Here is a 21410-nt window from a genome sequence, read left to right on the forward strand (position 1 = left end):
TTGTAATTTCTCACAAATGTACTATTTTAAGCTATAGCAATTTTTACTGTTTTTTCATATCTCTGGAACGGATTGAGATATGAAATTGCTGTAAATGGCTTGGTGATGTTTGTCGGTTCAAAATCATGTACGTAATTAGGTGTGATACTTATCTAAGCACTTTCTCGAAATAAGTTTTTTAAAGAAAGTCAAATTTTCAATTTTTTGTAACTTTGTTTCTACTTGTTCGAAATACGTTATACGATGACCGTATCATTTCACAGTGAGGTAATTTGGATATACGTTGCCCTGTCTGTCCCACTCATGTTGTCACTGTTGTAGAAGCCTCCAATATTTGATTATTTTTTCAATGTTTGTGATACTGTAGCTTCCTTAGTTTGCATCACTGCATGAAAAGTATGCTTTGTAAGTTTTCGTTTAATAGGTAGCTTTGAAATATGTAATAACCTGACGTAGTGTCACTTGAGAAAAATCAGTTTAAAATCCGTAAGTTAATGACTACCCTTCGTAAGATACTTAACTATTACAAAAATCGCATAGAAGAGTCTGAGTAACATGTTAATAATCTTGGGAAGCACGATGGCTCAGTGGTAGAGCGCTTACCTCTGGTGCAGGGATCCTTCGTTCGATCCCCGGCCAAATAATTTTGTGGTAAACATCATGTCCGTGGGTTTCTTTCGGGCTACTCCCGTTTCCTCCCTATATTTTATTCCACCATTTTTTCCATAATCATGGAACGTTAAACTGAAATATTTTATTTCATTTCATGTTAGTAATCGTTTAATGAAGTCTGTTATTTTTAAAAGATTTTTTCCCCTAAAAGTACGGAATTCCTGCGCCTCAAGGAGCTTTGTTCCCGCATAAATGTGTTAATTTCAGTAGGTGGAGAGTTCAAAGAAACATTAAGATGTTATCTGGTTTGATAAAATACTCAGAGGTATGCAAAACCCAACACACTAAATTTCAACGTTCTGCAAATATTTTTAATGAACGATAGTTTACAATTGAAACTTTCATTTCTGCATTCAATAGCATGGTTCAAAGAATTAACAATTTTTTAACCAGACGAGTTCCTTTTACAATTCTTATTAAAATATAGCCTCAAGTGTCAATGTGTGGAGCCCAAGCCCAAATTTAAATATATTATAGATGTTAAGAATTTTTCATATATATTTCGCAATAGTAATATCTCAAGTTTCCTTTAGAGTATTTTTGGATTTCTATTATCCTATAAAACTGAAATTTAAACATAAGGGATTAAAAATGTTGTCAAGTAGAGATCACGTGTAGACACCCCAATAAGTCGTGAATCTAGAATAAGATTTTTCTTGTGAATTTTGATGCAAATATAGTGATATTTTTGTTGCAGCTTCGAAAAATTGGTTAAGCAGGCAGGAAAAGAAATATCCAGCAATGTTTATGCATTTATTCAGCAGGCTGAGGTAATTTCAGTTTTACCTTTAAGTTTTGTATTAATAAAACAGTTCTACCTAGGTTCCCACATTTCTGGAAATTTTTTTAAAAATACTGACATTTATGTGATCTTCATTTTTAAAGACCTTGAAAGTGACTTAAAATTTTGGTAGGTAAAATACAGGTGTAAAATGAAAAAAGAATTGATTCTGTACCTTCCAAACCAAAACACAAATCTATGCACTTTGTTTGCATCGTATGGTCATTCTGTCAAGTGATCGATAGAATCAGTACGTTATCATAAAAAAGATTTGCAAAATCTGCCGTAAGTATTACAATATGTATATATGTGTGTGTAAGACAGTAATTTTATTGGTCAAATTTGCAATCTGATGATTATGATTATTGAAACATCTACAGATGATTATCAAATTATAGAAACACCTGAAAAAACTTACCAAATTAATGTGGCTTTGAACCACCTTTCGCCCTCAGAACAGCTCTGATACGACGTAGAATGAAGGCACAGAGATCGTGAATGCTACCAAATTGAATGTTACACCAAAGGATATTTTCTCCAAAATACTGTTGCAAATTGGGCGCTAGTTTTCGTTCGGGATGGGGATGAATAGCTTCTACTCTGTTCTTTGTCACTTGAGAATATCTTAATGTGTTGGCGAAGAAAAAAGACAAGGAAATATCTTGGAAACTCGAAGAATTTAAAGATCTGCTGATCAGTGCTAAAGGAAAAGAAGAAAAAGAGTAACATATGAAAGTCACATACATAAGTCGTTCATCATATTTACAAGAGGGATGAAAATATGACAGCGTCGCTCAACCACACACTTCGGTACGGCTTCCATATTCACAGGAGGTGTGACACAACAAGGGTGGAGAATAGTCACCAAGAAATTGTGTGAATTATATGCAATCCAAATATCATAAATTGTAAATTGGGTTGCATAATTTTCCAGGCAAACAGAGCAATGCAGTTCGAAAACTAATCAAGATATCCACTTCGGATCGAAACTAGAGCTCACAAGTAATGGTAAAACCTTGTTAAATTTTAAAATATACTATAGACTTAGTTGGTAGTTAAACAGAGAAACCATAAAAAACTGAAATTTCGTAATTTCCCAAAGCAAAAAGCCGGGTCTTGTTCCATGTGTAGTTATGTCCCTTCTCTTTCATTCCCGTAGCAGATTTGCATAAAAATTCGCAAATAAAGATATTTGAAAATACGCTTGGGAGCTATAAGTAAAGGGCCTTTGTTCATTCAAGAAAACATCTCTTAAGTATTACCTACAAAATAAAAATAAATTTGGGAACTATGTCTATCTTATCTGTTTTCGACTTCTGTAAGTATGTCTACAGGTAATTATTAATTTATTATTATTTTCCGAAATCAAAAGGAATTAGTTTGTCATTTTAGTCGTATAATTACAATGGTTTGTTTTCATAAATTCATCAATTGCCATGACTAACAAGATTATTTAAGTATTATTATATCATAAGTCACTCGTCTGCATCGAACAAAATGTGTTGTGCAAGGTGAATATGGCTCACAAATGAGAATCAATCTCTGCTTTATTTCGTATAAAAAGCATTCAAACAATAAATTATGAAATTTTAGTTCTGGTTGTACGTCGATAACATGGATAAGCCTTAGTTAATAATTCTCTTAATTCTTGGAGCATTTTTAAGCTCTAATTCATAAATTGCAATATTTTCACTGATGAATTGTGTTATAAGTAAACCAGAAATTGGTAGCCGTGTTCTGTGTGCTGTGTCCCTAATTTTCATTACTTGTTTGGCAGCACATTCAATTCAAAATAAGGTAAAGTATATTAGTGTTAATGTTTCATAATGCTTATATTGTATATTAATTTCTTGACTTCCATTCCTTCTATTTTCACCAGACTTCTTATCTTTTTATGAAAATGCAGTGTCAGTGAAACAATGAAGAATCAACTATTTATGATTGTTTAATAAATTCAAAATACAGTAAAGAAAAGGAAAGTTAGTACAGAGTTCCCACATTCTGGAAAATTAGGGAATGTCGGGGAAATGAAAACATGTCAGGGGAATCATGCATTTTGCGTAAAATGTCATGGAAAATCAGGGAACGTAAATGTGCAACACAATTCATGAACTGTAAATTATGTTTCTTCAAAGCTGTCACAGCAGAGTGTGAACCATTTGAAAGGAAATTCTAGAGTCTTGAGCCATTTGTTTCCTGTACTCAGAACTTCTCTCTTAAGGAATTTAATGAATCGTTGTGTCAAACAAAGCATTATGAAACTTGCTGACAGTGGAGTGAAGCTTCTTGCTTTGGATTTGACTGCAAATGAAAATTTACTAGAAATAAGAAGACATTGGTTTTAAGACAGAAAAACTACTGAAATAACTAAAAGTATCAGATAAAGATAAACTAGCTTTTAGGCTTGACTGCCAAAACTTTTGCTGGGCACAGTCAAGAAGATTGTGGAAAGGAGTTCTCTGAAGTACAGACTAGTAGTACGTGCTCTGTCAGCTTTGGACCCCAGCCTTTATATATATATAAAAAAAATAAATAAATAAATAAAAAAACTCAGACTAGGATGAAACGCATCCTACAAACTCTGCATGAGCATAACAGAATACCTGATTTTGTACATGAGAAAGCAAGGTGTCAATTTGTGTCATTCTGAACTGAAATCTGGGACTGAATTGCAGTTGACTTCAGAGAATACGAAGAAAAGATGGGCAGCATCAGGTTAGATGACTTCTTTGCAAAGGCAATGTCCAAGAAACGAGAATATTCCGATTTGTGGCATGTTGTGAAAATATGTTCAATTTTATCTCATGGCAATGCCTCAGTGGAGGGCGGTTCTCAGTCAATAAGACACTTATTGTAGAAAGCCAAATTGAAGATTCTCTTGCAGCACAGAGGCGGGTGCATGATGCAATTATGTACTATGGAGGTGTAGAATCTGTTTCTGTTGATCAAAGAATGCTTCTCTCAGTTCGTTCAGCTCGGAGACACTATTATGAATACTTTAAACAGAGATGAACCCAAAGTGTAGAGGGAAGTAAAATCAAAAGTGAGAGAAGAAAACTAAGTGCTGAAGTTAAGAAATTGGAAGAAGAAGAAACAAATGAAATTATGTTACAAACTAGAACAAGACGCTCTCATAGAACAAATTCAAGAACTGAAAGCAAAACTGAATTCTGGTTAGGCGCGACGGCTCAGTGGTAGAGCGTTCACCTCTGGTGCTCGGGGTCCTTGGTTCGATCCCAGATCGCGCGCGACGTGTGGACTTTGTGGTGGACAAACGATGTGTTCGTGGGTTTTCTCGGGGTTCTCCCGTCTCCTCCCACTTCCTTCATTCCACCATGTCACTCATCTCTCATCATCAACGTCTCCTTTAGCCTAACCGGCATAAGCGTGGGACGTAAAACTTAAAGATTTCATTTTTTTGAATTCTGTTTAAAAATGTAAATGTGAGGATTAACATGTCTGAGTTGGTAATATTAGGACTGATAGTATTAGGCTCAGAGAGTTTTTTTTTTTTTTTCGATATTAAAAAAAAAAAAAAGAACGCAGGTATGTGTTACTGTATCATAATATATTATTTACACCTAAATGTTAAATTTTGTGTAAATAACAATTATTCATATTAAACAACAAATGTACAAATAGTAATTAAAGGTGTGTGTTGGACGGCTATGGGGATGAAGGAGGCCGTTAAAAATGTATGATAGAACTTACCCCATATCTTCTCGTTTATATTCGAGAATTTGTGTCAGGGAAATAGATCTTCACTTTTTTTGTGGGAACCCTGTAGTAGTATTCTATTTATTTACGTACAAATATGTTTATATATATATAATTCAACATCAACTACTACTTAATAACAGCGAAGTCATGAAATATTGTGGATGATTCTATCAGCAAAGTAAGTTCATTCTAGTCCTTAAGTACATTTCGGAGAAGCAGATAAAATTCGGTACTCGTCTTGAGCATGATATTATCAGCAAAAAGTAGCAAAGAATACTTAATTTGTTAAATTAGAGCAATAGAAATATTGTTAATAAGACTGAAACTTTCCTTGCTGACTGCTTAATTTTTCCGTAAACCAATAAAAGTGAAGACTTAAGAAATACTTCAAGTAATCATAGTGGCAGTATTTATTTAAATTCTCAAAGTGGAACGAATATGTTTTTTTGAAAATATCATTTGTATTTTTCACAGGAGTTGCAGAAAGAGATAATGAAAGCGCAGAAGGAGAATAAGAAGAAAAAGCAAGCTATTCCTAGTTTAGAGAAGTCTAAGGTCCTGCGTGATACAAAGTACATTCCAAAAGTGATTTTCCAAGTGGAACAGTTTGAAAAATTTGTTATTAAGTTGGGTAACAAGACCAAGGTAATAATGAATTGTTTACACATGTTTTCTAAGTATTGCATATTTTTGAACAAAATGCACTCTTTTAAAAGGACAGTCACTTGCAGTAGATCCTTACAATAACTAGAATATTCTGCTGGATGCTAGGTGGGTAGTAGATTTGTAGTTATATTCTTTGTTGGTCTTATTTGTTATGCATAAAACACTTCCTTTAACAACAAGATAACCCCCTTGGTATAATATATATATATATATATATATATATATAAGTTATATTATTGTATGAAATAATGAAATTCGCTCACTCATCAACGCCCTCTCTCACCATATTACTAAGGTAGAAAGAAACATGACACTTGGACAGAAATCTAACTTCGTCACGAAAACAAGCTGTAGGAAAGAATTTATTGAAATACTTTACGAACGGATTAAATGGGTAATTCATTTTTTATTTATTTATTTTCAGAAATAGTGTCTCACGAATCCTTAAAGATAGGAAGATGAAACTCGGGATATAAACTTCCAATTAAAAATAACTGAACACGTGCTTCAGCGTTTTGAAACTTGGACACCTAAAGATGGGGAGAGGGGAGGAGGATTATATAACATTCATTTCCGATTATTTTTTCAGAACATGCCTAATGAAGAGTTTCGTTTAAGATTAAGATGTGAAATTCTGTATCTAAACTCCTTAAGTTAAACTAAGGAAACACGTATTTAAACGTTGTTGAAAATTCCGCTTCTAAGAAAAAACAGGGGCCATTTCTAAAAATATTAAAAATCTCCGATTCTTTATTCAGGAAAAAAACTGAATATGAGGACTTACTTAAGTTGGTGAAATGAAATTCAGTACATAAACTCTTCATTAGAAATGAGCGAGTACTTATTCCAGCATTTTCGAAAATTCCTTTTCTAGAAGGAAAAGGCAGGCAATTTCTATAGTAAAATTTCTGGTTTCATATATTCATTAAACCTTATTGTATTCGTATGAGGAACGGGCAAGTCTGCTAGTTTTATCGTAAGTTGCAGTGTTAATTAGTCAGGATTAATCAGAATATTTGTCTGAATTTTTTCTACGCTTAAACAAGTATGAAATGATACTGAAACAGGTATATCATGTCTTCAAATAAATAAAATAATGTATACTTAGTTTCTTGTGGAAATAATCAATTAAATCAATCACAATCAGTTTCAATCAATTGTGGAAATAATCGAGTGGTGGATCCGATGGACCATCATTCAGGAGTAGCTCACAGATTATCTCGCTATCTGGACACTGTGGGCTTTCCAGACAAAATAAAACAAAACAATTCTCAGTTTGCGCTTCTTGTATTTCACCCAACAGGTTCATCTAATCAGCCATAATTCATAACAGTTACCGTATAGATAGAGCGGGGGCGCAGACTACAGCACTGTTACCGCAGAGTAGTCCACTAATTTTGTGTTACAACATGTAGATCAAAATTAGATTGTCACTAGATAACAAGCACTAACTCTGTATCCAACAGTGATTATTTCGGTCCTCTCTAGGGCCTTCGTATCATTTACTTCCTGTTTAGGGCCTTTGCATCATTACTTCCTGTTTATGGCCTTCGTATCATCCTTTTTTTCCCTTGAGGTAGCATTACCGACGAAGACTCTAGAAAGGACTAAAATGATACACCGACAATTAAGTAATAAGACTGATTTTATTATGACGAAACAGTGAAAGCAGTCCGTAAACCAATATGTGCGTTCGAAAAAGTAATCCCTACTCTACAATCTGGCAACACCGCATTGTCGCATGCGAAGCATGACGGGAAATAAGACGCCATTACCAGCAGTCACTTAGAGGATGAGTTTGCTGTTAACAGGGAGCAATTCGTAGGATCTTAGTGGAAAATTTGGAAAAGAAGATGGTTGCATAGCAGTTGTGCCACTCTCATTGTCTGAGGAACAAAAACAAGAGCGTGTTGCTTACGCCCTGGCAAGGCCCATAAAATAGAAATGTCCTACTTTCCATTGTTGCGCAGGACGAATATTTGTGTTATCATTATGATCCAGCTACTGAAAGTCAGAGTACCGAATGGAAGTCTCCAGGATGTCCAAAAGACAAGAAACTTCGACTTCAGAAGTCAAAAGTGAAGACAATGCCCCAATGTTTCTACCACATTAAGGGTATCATTCATCATGAATTTGTACCAGATGGTTATACAGTGAATGGCTAGTTTCATTTAAGTATTTGAATCGTTTCATAAATAGAATTCGTCGTGTTCGGCCTGAATACTCAGACCCAGATAGCTGGTTCCTTATCCATGACAATGCACCTGCTCACCGGCCAGTACTTGTTCATTGGCCAAAAAACAACCGTGTGCTACAACATCTTCCCCCCTATTATCCAGATATGTCCCCCTGCGACTATTTTCTGTCCCCTAAACTGAAGTTACTATTGAAAGGACGACTTTTTGATAATGTTGAAGACATCCAAGCAGCTGTGACAACGACATTACGGAACATAGCACAAACTGAGTTGCAGAGGTCGTTTTACTTCTTGTGTGGTCGTGCCACTCGCTGTATTGACGTAGGAGGGATGTACTTTGAATAATAAACAGGCATTATTACATTATCTTTGTTTATTTGGTCATAATAAAATCAGTGTCATTACTTAATTGTCGAACGGTGTATAGGAAGAAGTAATCATTGTTATACCAGGTTAGTGTTGCTGTTTAATTATAGATTTGTATCTTATACAGAAGGTCAATTCACCTAAGATGGCCGAAGTTTGTGCGCTCACTTGCTCACGCCAATCCCTTCCTCCACCAACGGTTGTGCTCGATGTGGTGGCCACTAGCCTGGACTATCGCCCTGCAACGCAATTTGCACTGAAGTAGTGCACGTCGAAGGTGTGTGAGGGGAATTGTAGACCACAACGCTTGACAAGCATTCCAGAGCCCCGCTATGGTGGTGGGACGCCTTCGCGCGAGGCCTTGTTTCAGAAGGCCAAAGGCGCAGAAATCCATCGGCGACGCATCTGGTGACTTCACAGGTATGGACGAGAAGGGTATAACAGACACACCAGTCTCCGTGGACATACGCCGATAATACGTGGCAGAACTGCGAGCAGTGTGACTGGATGCTTTGTCCGTGTGAATCCACACCTTCCGGGTGTCCCTGCCGTGCAACTGTGGGATGTGCGTTGCGTATAAGGGTTCCATGTGTAAGGGCCTGGTTCGTATATTTAAGTTAATCTTCAAAATAATTCAAAGCGTTTAACACTTTCTTAACTGGTTTTTAATATTTGACCATGCGAAGTGTACATAATTAACTTTTCGGCACACCCAACAAAATATCTAGACCTTTATATACACACTTATTTACTCGTCAAGATGACTACGTACATGTATATATATTTACGTTGTTGCTATAGTAACAACAACTCTTATTTTAGTTACCGATTACACAAATAATATCTCAGAATCTCTATATGTCTTTCTTTTTTTTTCTATACATTATACTGCTCACATAATTCGTCTCTGATCCCTTTCTGTAAATAGGCACAGATTGCTAATGTTCCATACAACGTTATCGTTGTAGAGGTCGCCTCGAACGGGACTTCCATAATAGTTTTACTATGAAGGAAAGAACCCTGGGTTATATATAATATTTACCTTTTGAATAGCCCTCACATATATAATATCACCTTTAATACAAATATTCTACTTTTCCATTTATATATAATATATTATAACATTACACATTTTTATATTTGTCAGTATATCTCAATATTAATAACGACGAATTACAATTATCATATTCTATTCAAAAATTAAACCTAACTGGTAGTTTCCTTCTAGGGTACAAATTAACTATTTCTTCATATACAAACAACACTATTTACAAAGATCTTCGTAATATTAAATATTGATAGGATCAGAAGTCAACAAAGTTGGAACATATAAACGCATTGATGGTCATCATTTAATACATTAATAACCTTTGAAAAATTAAGAGATTCGATATTCATTATTCTTATTCTTTCCATATAATAAGGTGCATCTATTTGATATATCTGTCATTACCTTCATAAGTTTACATTAAAATTATGATCTTTTATTTTTAAATATTCATAATATTCAAATAAGTAATTATGAGATAACTTTGCAAAAGACATGAAACACAAACATAATTACATTACTTAACATACATCATAATAATAAATCGAATAAAGAACATAATAACCATAGACGTAAGCAAAGGTCAAATTAATACAAATCCATCGGACGCCTTTTTGTCAGTTCAAGTTATACGTTCGAAGAGTTAATTTAAGGAACATTGTATAGCACAATCTTGTGTACGTGCTTGTCTTTCATAGGATGATACCATATTTCGATTCCTATTTACGAAGTTCCTGCCATCTGCAAATTCATTTTGTGAGAATCAGCGATAATTATTACTCCTACTGAAATTTCTGTTGTTATTTCTGAAATTCCTAGCTCCATATCTATAGTTAGGTTGTGTTTGATTTCCGGTACCATTATAGCTACTCATTCTATTATTGAAACTACGAACATTAGAATCATTTTCAGGTCGTATATCTACATTACGAACAGATGCATATTGTGGCTGATTACGTGCATAATTACCCTGACCTCTATCCTGCATCTTATTGTTATTCTGAATTACAGACTGGCTCTCATAACTCTGAATGAGCATAATTAAATGATTGAAGTTGATGCACTGAGCCGACATTAACAACTGTTGTAGTCTAAATGGCAATAAGATCCTAATTGAAGCTATAATTCGGGATTCCGGATGGTTCGGATTTAATGATCTTAGCTCATGATATGTCGATACTACAAATTCAGTAATACTACGGTGTAACTTTGGATTGAAGTGGTTCGTTCGCAAAACAGCATCTCTATTTGCTACCATAAAATCGTTTTCATAATTTGACAAAAGAGAATTCTTAAAATCTGAATACGTATGAAGGCTACCTCGGATGGCTTTAAACCATGTTAAGCAAGGTGGCAATAAGATATGCGGTAATAGTTTTAACAATTGAGACTCATTTACACCCATGAGCTCACATTCATCCTGAAATTTTTCGAGAAATGCCCTAGCGGGTATATCTCCTGGCACGCCACTAAACTTTGTGAGCGACTTTACTTCGCTAAACCGCAACTGATTACCTGTGCACGTCTTCATACCTCTACTGGAAATGTGTTTGCGCTTGGATGTTCGCCTCACTCGTTCTTCTCTGTCACTACTTTCTGCACCAGTCGAAGATCCATCGAATTCCAATGTTGTTCTGGGAGGATGATCAGGTACCCAACCTGTGGCTATAGGATGATTCGTGCCTTCGGTATCCTGGAATGAAGTACCGGGAATACACCTTTCCTTTATGAAATTTACTTCATCTCGCAGTACTTTAATATGGTTTTCATGGGCATTAATTGTTGTTTCTAAAACATCCATGGATTCTTGCATTTCTGTGCTCCTTTGTACAACTTTTTCTATTTTCTCTTCGTATTTCTCGAATTTTTCCACCACATGTAGGTTCATCTGGTTTAATTGATGTTGAATACGATCCCATCTGTCTACATTACATTGATTCAGCTTCACTATTTTTTCGTCAAAGTCCTAGGCTAACTGAGTTAATTTCTGGTCCAATTTTTCTTGAATTTGCTCGGGCTGGTTTCTTATCTGTTGCGCCAACTCATCACCTTTTCGTACTTGGTCCTTGATTTGCTCGGACTGATTTCTTATCTGTTGTGCCAAGTCTTTTAGAATGTCAGCCAAATTGTCACTCGGAGTCGATTCAGGATACACACTCTGTTCACTAATCATATTATTACTTTCCGTACTCATGGCCATATTTCGCTTAATTACTTTTCCACTTCGCAATATCGTAATATTAAGGTCGCGTTGAAAGCTTTCCGTTTTTACTAACCTTCGAAACGACACTTATATAACTCCCGTGGTGAGGCACCAATTTTTGTAAGGGCCTGGTTCGTATATTTAAGTTAATCTTCAAAATAATTCAAAGCGTTTAACACTTTCTTAACTGGTTTTTAATATTTGACCATGCGAAGTGTACATAATTAACTTTTCGGCACACCCAACGAAATATCTAGACCTTTATATACACACTTATTTACTCGTCAAGATGACTACGTACATGTATATATATTTACGTTGTTGCTATAGTAACAACAACTCTTATTTTAGTTACCGATTACACAAATAATATCTCAGAATCTCTATATATCTTTCTTTTTTTTTTTATACATTATACTGCTCACATAATTCGCCTCTGATCCCTTTCTGTAAATAGGCACAGATTGCTAATGTTCCATACAACGTTATCGTTGTACATGATGTTCCATTGACAGTAGGCTGCGTTCAACCTGACCTTCAAATCCATACAATGCATTGGCAACTTCCCACGGGTGCAGAAACCTGCCACCATCATGAAGCCTTTCGAAAATTTCTCGCGACATTCACGAACGAACTCGCCGCGACCCTTTGCATCGTGTGGTGAATAAAAAATGGCTCTGGGATTATTGGTGTCATCAAGATAGATCCAGGCTTCATCAGAGTGACAACCCACTGCCATTTGTCACCTGAGAGGTGTACTGTTCATACAACTTTCTTGCGTTCGTGAATCTCTCTTGAATGTGCCTTGGTGATAACTTATGCCCCATCGCCTTATGACTTTTTCAGTCCCAAATTGTCCTTTATGATACGACACATTGTGCTCTGTGATATCCTGCATGGCGAAGTTGCTTTGGGTGAGTGGGTTCTCCTTCACAACTGATGCTCTGATGTTTCTCACAACGCGTGGTGTCCTGGCTGGATATGCCCGTTTCCTTTTCACTCTCACGACTTGATATTTAGGGCCGGTGCTTTTACAGCGCTGGCTTACCCTTGCTACTGTACGCCTGCTGATACTGTTGTCCCTTGCCGCACACATTTTCACAATTACTAACGCACTGAATTGTGCATCGGAAAGTGCGCATATGTACCCTTCCCAATAAGGTGTTACTTTAACAGATATAATAGCTGCACCACAACTTCCACACAGCATTGTACGTGACTCACTACTGTATTCACGGACTACTGACTTCTGGTTCCTTCTTCTACGCTGAGCTCGTCATCAGCTCTGTAAAATTGGGCACCTTAGGTGAATTGATCTTCTGTAGCATTCATTATCAAGTAGTGTAAATAGAATTTTGTAAAATGAAAAAGCTAACATTCTAAATCCATTTTATTGTTTACTGTAAATTGTTATACGTAACGTTCGAATTGTATTCATTATCAAAACTAGAAGGATTGATTAATTCTTTCAAGCTGTTAATCCTCACCTACTGCATAGAGAAAGCTTATAAAAATATCTTGAGTGAGATACAAAAGAGCCTCTTTTTTTTTTTAATGTCATGTAAGATCCGTAACTGCGCAACTGACAGGTTATCGGATTCACACTGAAACGGAAGTGATGGGTAACAGTATTAATAACAAACATAGTGGGAAAAAAAAACTACCAAATGTCAAACACACGGGTCCAGTAAACTTAAAATAAATAAATTGAGCAAGTGTTTTAATCATTCTGAAGAAAAAGATTAATTGGAAAAATGTCTCAAGAATCGACGACTTTGATTTCTGTATTCCTTTCACTGAAAAACATAGTCATTCCTAAGCTGTCTGTACTAACAACAGAGCTTCACAGTTCATATTTAGTTAGGGTATAACTTAAATTTATGAAGATTAAACATATGTGTCTGGCTATTTCTCATACAGGTCAAGTACATATCATTAGGTGCACTTAATTATGAACGTTTAAAACTTTTTGATAATTAATATGGTGAAAATTTGAAGTTAACTTCGTTTTTAAACTATGTTTGTGTGATGATCATCTCCTTTTCAGACGGATCTTATGCACTCTGTGAAACTGCCAACGAGCCGAGATTTTAAACTTATACAAGACGAAGTACAAAAAGCGATTGAACAAGAAACACAAATGGTAAGCTACTTTTATAATAACTTTCCTTGTAATAGTGGTCTAGTTAATTTACGTAGCAGTCATTCTTAAAATCAATAATTTATCACTGTTTTCTGTAGTGTATGTTTATTTAAACAGTATATTTGTGTATATTTATTTTCATAATGCTCATTAAAACAGTTTTTCGAAGTAAAACATTTTGAAAACCTTGTAACTTCGTTTCTGTATCTAATGTGCCATATCATGATTATAGTATTCGATACTAAAGTACTTTAGGTGTACATTGCCATGGCAGTCTCAGTTGCGTTAATACGGTTGTAAAGGGCTTCAAAATGTGTGTTTGCGATACTGTAGATAGCTTAGTTTGCAACGCTGAATAATAAATGTGGCATTGTAAGTTTTCATTTAGCATGTCTGACATAGTGCCATTTGAAAAAAATAAAATTTTGGTTGGAAACATTGTTAATCTGGTGGTGTTGTAGAATATGTCAAATTTCCCACTATTGATATTTGTTTGCATCGTACACAATTTTAGTTTCTTATCTATTAGTTTAAAAGTTGCAATTGCGCGTCAAGATAAATGGTCCACCTTGTTTATGTATATATTCCTTATATGTTTGATACATGACACTTATATAACGTTTTAGTTTCTTGAGCATTTTGGTCATTAATATTATTATTATTATTATTATTTATTTATTTTCAGTCCGAAGAAGATGCTGAGAATTCAGAGAACGAAGCCACTTCAAGGTCAGAACCTCGAAAGAAAAGGAGGCGAACCCAGAGCCATAACGAATAACTGATGAAAATGTATCTATTTGATTTATGGAAAGACAAATAGGAATTATTAACACTTATGACTAAAGAGCATACAATATTCTTCAGATGTAGTTTTTTTCTTCTTCTTCTTTTGTTCTGTTTCTGTAATAGAAGAGATTTGTGTATGCGTGATCGCTCTCTTCGATGAAAGTTAAGTGTTATTCAACAGTAGTGTGTAAATGAGTAGTGGAATCCTCGCTATATAAAGAATACGCTTCTAGCAAGGGATAGTGAAGCCAAGTGTTGACCCAGTCTTTGCTCCGTTCAGTTCTGTAACAAGTCCCTTTTTATAAATTTGAATGAAGACATCCTTGTTGAAAAAAAATACGTGGTTATTGTCTTACTATCAAAAACTTTGACCCCAACCGTATAGAAGGTGTTTTCAATACGCGTTTTTTTAAAAGAAAGAAAAAAAATAAAATTTAAAAAAGAAAGAAAGAAGGGTTTCTAGCAAGACTGAGCATGATAAATTATATTTGTGTAAGAAAGACCTTTCTCTTTAAAAAATTTCGGCACCCAAAATGGAATTCCTGTATTCATAGCATTCGTATACATTGCTTGTATGTAAAAATATTAAACCAACGATAGTCTACAAGTGGTCTGTATACAAAATGCTCCTCTGAGTCCCTTTTACAAGGCAGACACTGAATTTTGTTTGATGATGTTTTCGTTTTTCTGACTCTTATTGGATTTTTTGCACCCATTCTTCAGTCACGTTTTAAACGTATCGTGGTACATGTTGAGAAGACAGTATGAAGAGTGATATGGGTTGGAACGCAAAATTTTGAAAGCGGTCAAGTCTGCAATTTTCGAACTTCATTGGACATTTAGTACTTATTACTCGTATGTTTTGCTTAGCGTACTTTAAGAGTAAAGATTCAATTCAAGTAAAGTGTTGAGTGCAACAAGAAGAGAAGGGAAGTGACCTTCGTATAAGAAAGCAGACATTATTTATTCAGTTAAGCGTTACAAAAGTGTTGTCTCTTTCTTATGTTATTTTATCATTTATTTATCTGTGGATTTCAACAAATTATCAGGGAAAGAAATTGGTCACATTACCTCTGCTCTCCTGTTAGAGTGACTTCAACAGCTGCATTAGTTAAATGGTAAGATTCTACCTTTAGGCAGAACATTCAGATAAGACAAAACTACAGTCTGCGCATTACTGGCATCCTGCACAGGTTATTCTATAGAAATGACCTTTTGATTTATCTTAATCTTGCATACGATAGTGCTTTTGTATCTAGTGTGAACATCCCGTTCTATTTGGTCAATTGAAAGTAGGTTCTTACTAATGGGTTAATCTGTAGTGTCTGATGTTCATATTAACGTTAAAAAAGATGAAAATTCTAATCAAAACATCCGGTTAACTGTAGAACGTAAGTGACCAGTTGCAATCTTTAAGTTTTACGTGTATAGTGAGGAAAGGAACAGTGAGTTTACAGTACACTTTTTTCTACTTCAAGAAAGACTATTTAGATTCTTTAGTTCACAGGAGTTTGACATCATTATACGAACCTGTATGAAAGAGAGCAGGATACTAACTTGAGAAGGAAACTTTTTAACTGTGTAATTCACAGTTCTAAATATTTAACGCTTTAAAAAATCACCACGGGAAGTTATTGCTAGGAAGATTCTAGGTTCTAGGTTAACAATTGCAAGATGTTAAAATTTCCATGTTCTAAAAGGACTGTAAATGTAGAACTTTCAAGAGTTAAGTGGATATTTTACTGTTTTCTTAAATTGTTAAAATTTTAATTTTATATTCATAATTAAAAATTGATTATGTAGAACAACTAAATCCAACCTGCTCAAGTGTTCGAGTTGTTTTTAAGTATCGAGATGTAGTGTGAATTAGAAATTAATAAGATCAACCGATATTACTAAAAATGGTCTGGTACTTCACTTCACAAGCCTTTATTTTGAACTTCGAACTTACACATTTTTCGGAACTTTTCTCATTCTATCCTCCAGAAAATAATAATAATTATCAACTCGAGCAGCAGGAAAAAAGTACATGAAGATCTAAAAATTTCTCTAGATCTCGAATGGTGTCACTTCATAAATCTTGCCGAGGCTTCTAACGATTAACACTTTTCTTCAATCAGATGTGATGGCTATATTCAACTAGTGTTACACGTACTTGATTTTCCTGTTTTTCCAGGTACGTAAGTTATAAAGCAGAAGTATGCTTTGTCCAGTCTACTGAAAGATTTCATTATATATTTTTATACGTAATAAAAATGACTCAAATACTTGACTTTCAACTTCTGAATATGCCTTTTATGTGATCGATCCTAACTGTATCAATTTGATGGTTTGAAAGTCCTGATACTAGTTATTCCTTAAACTATGTGACCTTTAATTTTAGTACTGATTGTTACACTTAGTCATCTCTATATATGAATCTTAACATTCACAAGTTGCCTCATAAACATCAATAATGTTATCGGTTTCTTGAAGTAACTTATAATCTGTAAGGTTAATTCAATATGTTCTATAGTGAATCGAAGAAATTATCGATTTTTTTCTCCATACCATGTCTTTTAGTATACTGGTTAAAGCGGTGTAACATGTAAGTTAACCTCTTAAAAACATTTTTTCAAGTCAATTAGTAGGACGTCAGTTGAACAGAATACCAGTCTATCTTTATTTTTGCTGTTTTTTTAATCTTGTCTCTTCCAGAAATCTATAATTTGCACTTCCTGTTTTTGTAAAGTATTTGGGTGCTATGCATTTTATATTCCTATTGATGGAAAGTATAATATCGTCTGATCTTTGTGATGTATTTGTGAATATGAACGAAATGGAGATGACTAAGAGAATCATCAGTATTGAATTCAAGGAATGCACATGTAATTTAAAGTTTTAGGCTACCAGTATTGGACCTTTCAAAACATCAAACTGATATGGTTAGGGGTTAGGATTATTAAAAAAAAAAAAAAAAAGAAAAAAAATCAGAAGTAGAAAATCAAATATTTAACTCATTTTCTTCTTCTAAACATTTTTTGTGGTTATCTAGCGTCTGCTTTTAGATCCATATTTGATAAGGGATTTTTTTACAACTGGCTGCCAACCCGACGACAACCCTAACCTGTAGGACCAGGATTTTCTATCGAAGTTTACTTTCCTATTTAACTCATTCTCCGATAAATATAAAAGTAGATAATTTAATCTTGATTCAGCGGAGATGAAGTTACAACGGTTCCAAAATCTGAAATCCAGAAACTACTAAACCTTCTAATGCCAGCACTATATACAATTTTTATTATAGCACTTTCCAACGCCAACATAGCTCTATTCTTAGTAAGATTTTCTCGAGTTGGTCCCATTGTCTCATGTTGATCTTTGCTTCTAAAGTCTCTTGTGTTTGAAATATGTATTTAGGACAACAGCCGTCAGGCAAGAACTCCAAAACGTAACGTCTTAGAAACAGACAACAATTAATTTTAGTTACGATTAATTATCTTAATTACATGTTAAAGTATAATAAAGTTTTTTTGTGTGTTATAAATTCAATGGTGTTTGTGTTAATATTTGTTTACAATTTAACATTGAAGCACGGAGACTGTTTTACTAATATGTGTTGATATAAGATCTGAGATCTGGAACCAGTTTGAGAATTGACAAGCAGCGTGTCATAGTCATGTAAAATATGCTTCATATCGTCGCTATCATTCTCAGGATGTAATCTCCTACAATCTTCCTTTGAATTCTCTTGAACATCTAGGAATGCATTTCATCCAGTAGTGAAGATGTTATGCTTTCACAGTAATAATTCAGATAGGCGGATTTTCACAGCAAGATCTTGGATATCTCTTATTGGACTTGACCTCTGAGTGCACCCCTTTCTCCTTTAGTTCTCAGTGCCACAGCGCACTCCAATCAGTAATTAATACTGTCGTTCTTTCCAGACTTCACAGTCAATTAGTAAAATAGAAAAGTGTTTATATTCTAAACACTACAGCATAAAACAGTTAATCCATTGACTTACACTTTTTTTTTTTCGTAAAAAATGATCACATCGTCTCAAATGGTCCGGAGACAGCTCTGCTTAAACTTACATAATCTCAGACTATTGCTTATGGGTTAAACTTAAAATTCTAAATTTTTGTATGTCCTGCAGTACTTTTAGGAGTAATGTAAAAAAATAAATGTATGTAACATACGTTTTCGTGTTTAAAACATTGTCATCGAAAATAGTACTGTTGAATATATTGCATGTATGTTTGAGTTATATGCATAAGAGCAGTCATGTTCAAAAAGAATATTCACCCACCTCTCAAAAATAAGCAGTTTACTCACAGTCGTAGATAGTATATTTTATGTAAGCTTTAATGAAGGTCTGTACTCTCTTCTAAATCAGTTATAAATATAATACATTTCACTTTTGGAAGTAGATTTGTACTTACATACTGTAATTTGACTTTGTTGACACTTTTTCACATAGGATAAAAAGGGCATTTCAAAGAAAGGTGGGTGGGTTTTTTCTTCGACATAACTGTACAAACCATAAACACTTCATAAAAGCTCATACTACTACGTTCAAATTATATAGCGCCGTCTTAGAATTTGAAAGTGCGAGGCTTGGAGAAAGACGACTGAGTTTTGTCTTTGGCACAATAATACAAACAGAAAATAAAAACTAAAATCTTTTTCATTATTCTACTCAATAGAATTTGAACGAAATTGGAATAAGAATTTTTGCTAGTGACTTGTATACAGCTCTAACATACTGTAGTTAAAATGCACAGACAATGTTATATAAATATGTATTTTTGTAATAGCATTACAAAGAGTTTTTATATTGTTATGAATCCCATTTTAATAAAAAAAAATGTTGAAGAAAATACATATACTTAGTTTTATTATTATTATTATTACTAAATACTTTTCCAGTGCTTGCATTTCTCTAAAGAGTCATTCCATCCCCTTCCAGTGACCATCATGGATTTTCATGAAAAGTTCTACACATAAGCTGGGTAGTATCAAGAGATAAAATACCAAGTTTAAAAGCACTACTGTAAATATAACCAAAGTTATAATAAAATATGCACTACACTGCATAGGCCCAATATTTGCCGAAATGAGCAATGATGTCCGCGGGACGTTTTCAGACTCTCACTATTTTCTAATTATGAATGATATCGAACTAAACACAAACTTTGTACTAACATTAGCAGAATGAATTTTCAGAAACAATTATTGCTGAATATTCATTTAAAAGCAGAACAAAAAACGAAATTATAAAATGTTACACAAAGTTCAGCATTTTTTATGGGAAAAAGAAAGTGGGTAGAGAGAGTCTGTACCAGTCCTTGGGTACCTCACATTGCAAACTTTCAAACAAGGTAATAAAAAACAGTAAGTCATTTACTTGTGTTGTAATTTAACAATGAAAATGAAAAAAAAAAAGCAAAAACAATGAAAAATACACAAGTTGGCAACACTGTAGCTCGTACGAAAGTCTATATTTGCATACATGATGACTATAAAAAATTGTAATTGTCACATAAATTACATCTTGTTACTGCAAGGTATGTGGCAGTTATGAATCTGTAAAACGTAACTAATTGATTTAAATCTCGAACACTAATGTATGCGCTAAGCCGTAATTTGTGTGAAAATTACAATTTTTTATGGTCATCATGTATGCAAATACAGAAGTTCGTACGAACTATCAGAATTGCGCTACAGTGTTGCCAACTTGTGTATTTTTTCATTGGTTTTGCTTTTTGTCGCATTTTCATTGTTAAATTACAACAAAAGTAAATGACCTACTGTTTTATATATATATATATATATATATATATATATATATATATATATATATATATATATATTAAATTCAGCAGGGTGGATTGATTTAAATCACTTGATTTTTTTTAAAAAAAATCGTTGATTTAAATGAAAATCCGAAATAAATTAATTTAAAGTGAAAATAAGTAAAATCCCGTTTCTGTTCTGTTATTTCGATTATGGAATATAATAATCATAATACAATGAGACTCAAATGTATGTAAGCACAGTATGAAAACGAGTGTCATGCAAAGGATGATTAGGGAAAATCCCGTTGTGAACGGATAACGGGTGAATCATGTTTTCTTCTCTTCGTAACATACGGTTTTTAAATCGTTAACTATTCCAACGAGGAAATCACCATGGACATTTAAGGCGAAAATTCTCTTGTGTCCACGTCTGTTTGTTTGTTTCCAGATAATAGAAGAGAATTTAGAGAGGTCAAAAATAAAAAAAAATAATAATAAAATAAAACAAAACTAAGCGAAATTTATGTACTAAATACATAGAAGTTCCTCGGGATCATAATACGGCAAATTTTGGATGCGTTAAAATATCGAATAATACTTTTGATAAAGTGGATACTTTCAAATATCTAGGATCAATACTAACACACCTAAACCATATTTACGAAGAACTTAAATGTCGACTAAAAGCAGGGAATTCTCGTTATTAATCAGTTCAAAATCTTTTGTCGTCGCGAATTTTGTCGAGAAATTTGAAGCTTAAAATATATAAAATGATAATCATGCCTGTTGCTCTGTATGGTTGCGAAACATGGTCGCTTACTCTGAGGGAAGAACATAGACTGAAAGTGTTTGAGAACAAGATCCTGAGACGAATATTCGGACCCAAAATGAACGGGAATGGAGAATGGCGGAAACTTCATAACGAGGAACTACATAATTTATACGGTTTACCCAACATTGTTAGGGTCGTCAAGTCTAGGAGGCTTAGGTGGGCGGGTCTTGTAGCCAGGATGGAAGGAAGTAGGAACGCTTTCAAAGTCTTAACTGG

General features: G+C 34.2%; 1 protein-coding gene across 2 annotated transcripts in view; it reads left to right on the plus strand.

Moving 5' to 3' along the window:
• FANCI (Fanconi anemia complementation group I) overlaps positions 1–17551 on the plus strand; it is a 113383-nt gene extending 95832 nt beyond the window's left edge. For both annotated transcript variants that reach the window (XM_081767508.1, XM_081767504.1), the window contains exons 23-26: positions 1370–1442; positions 5648–5818; positions 13701–13796; positions 14482–17551. In XM_081767508.1, coding sequence (XP_081623634.1) covers positions 1370–1442; positions 5648–5818; positions 13701–13796; positions 14482–14574 — 433 coding nt within the window. In that variant the 3' untranslated portion in view covers positions 14575–17551. The remainder of the gene's footprint in view (positions 1–1369; positions 1443–5647; positions 5819–13700; positions 13797–14481) is intronic.
• Positions 17552–21410: the final 3859 nt, after the last annotated feature.

Source organism: Thermobia domestica, chromosome 1, assembly GCF_964235325.1.
Source record: "Thermobia domestica chromosome 1, izTheDome1.hap1.1, whole genome shotgun sequence".
Lineage (NCBI taxonomy): Eukaryota > Metazoa > Arthropoda > Insecta > Zygentoma > Lepismatidae > Thermobia > Thermobia domestica.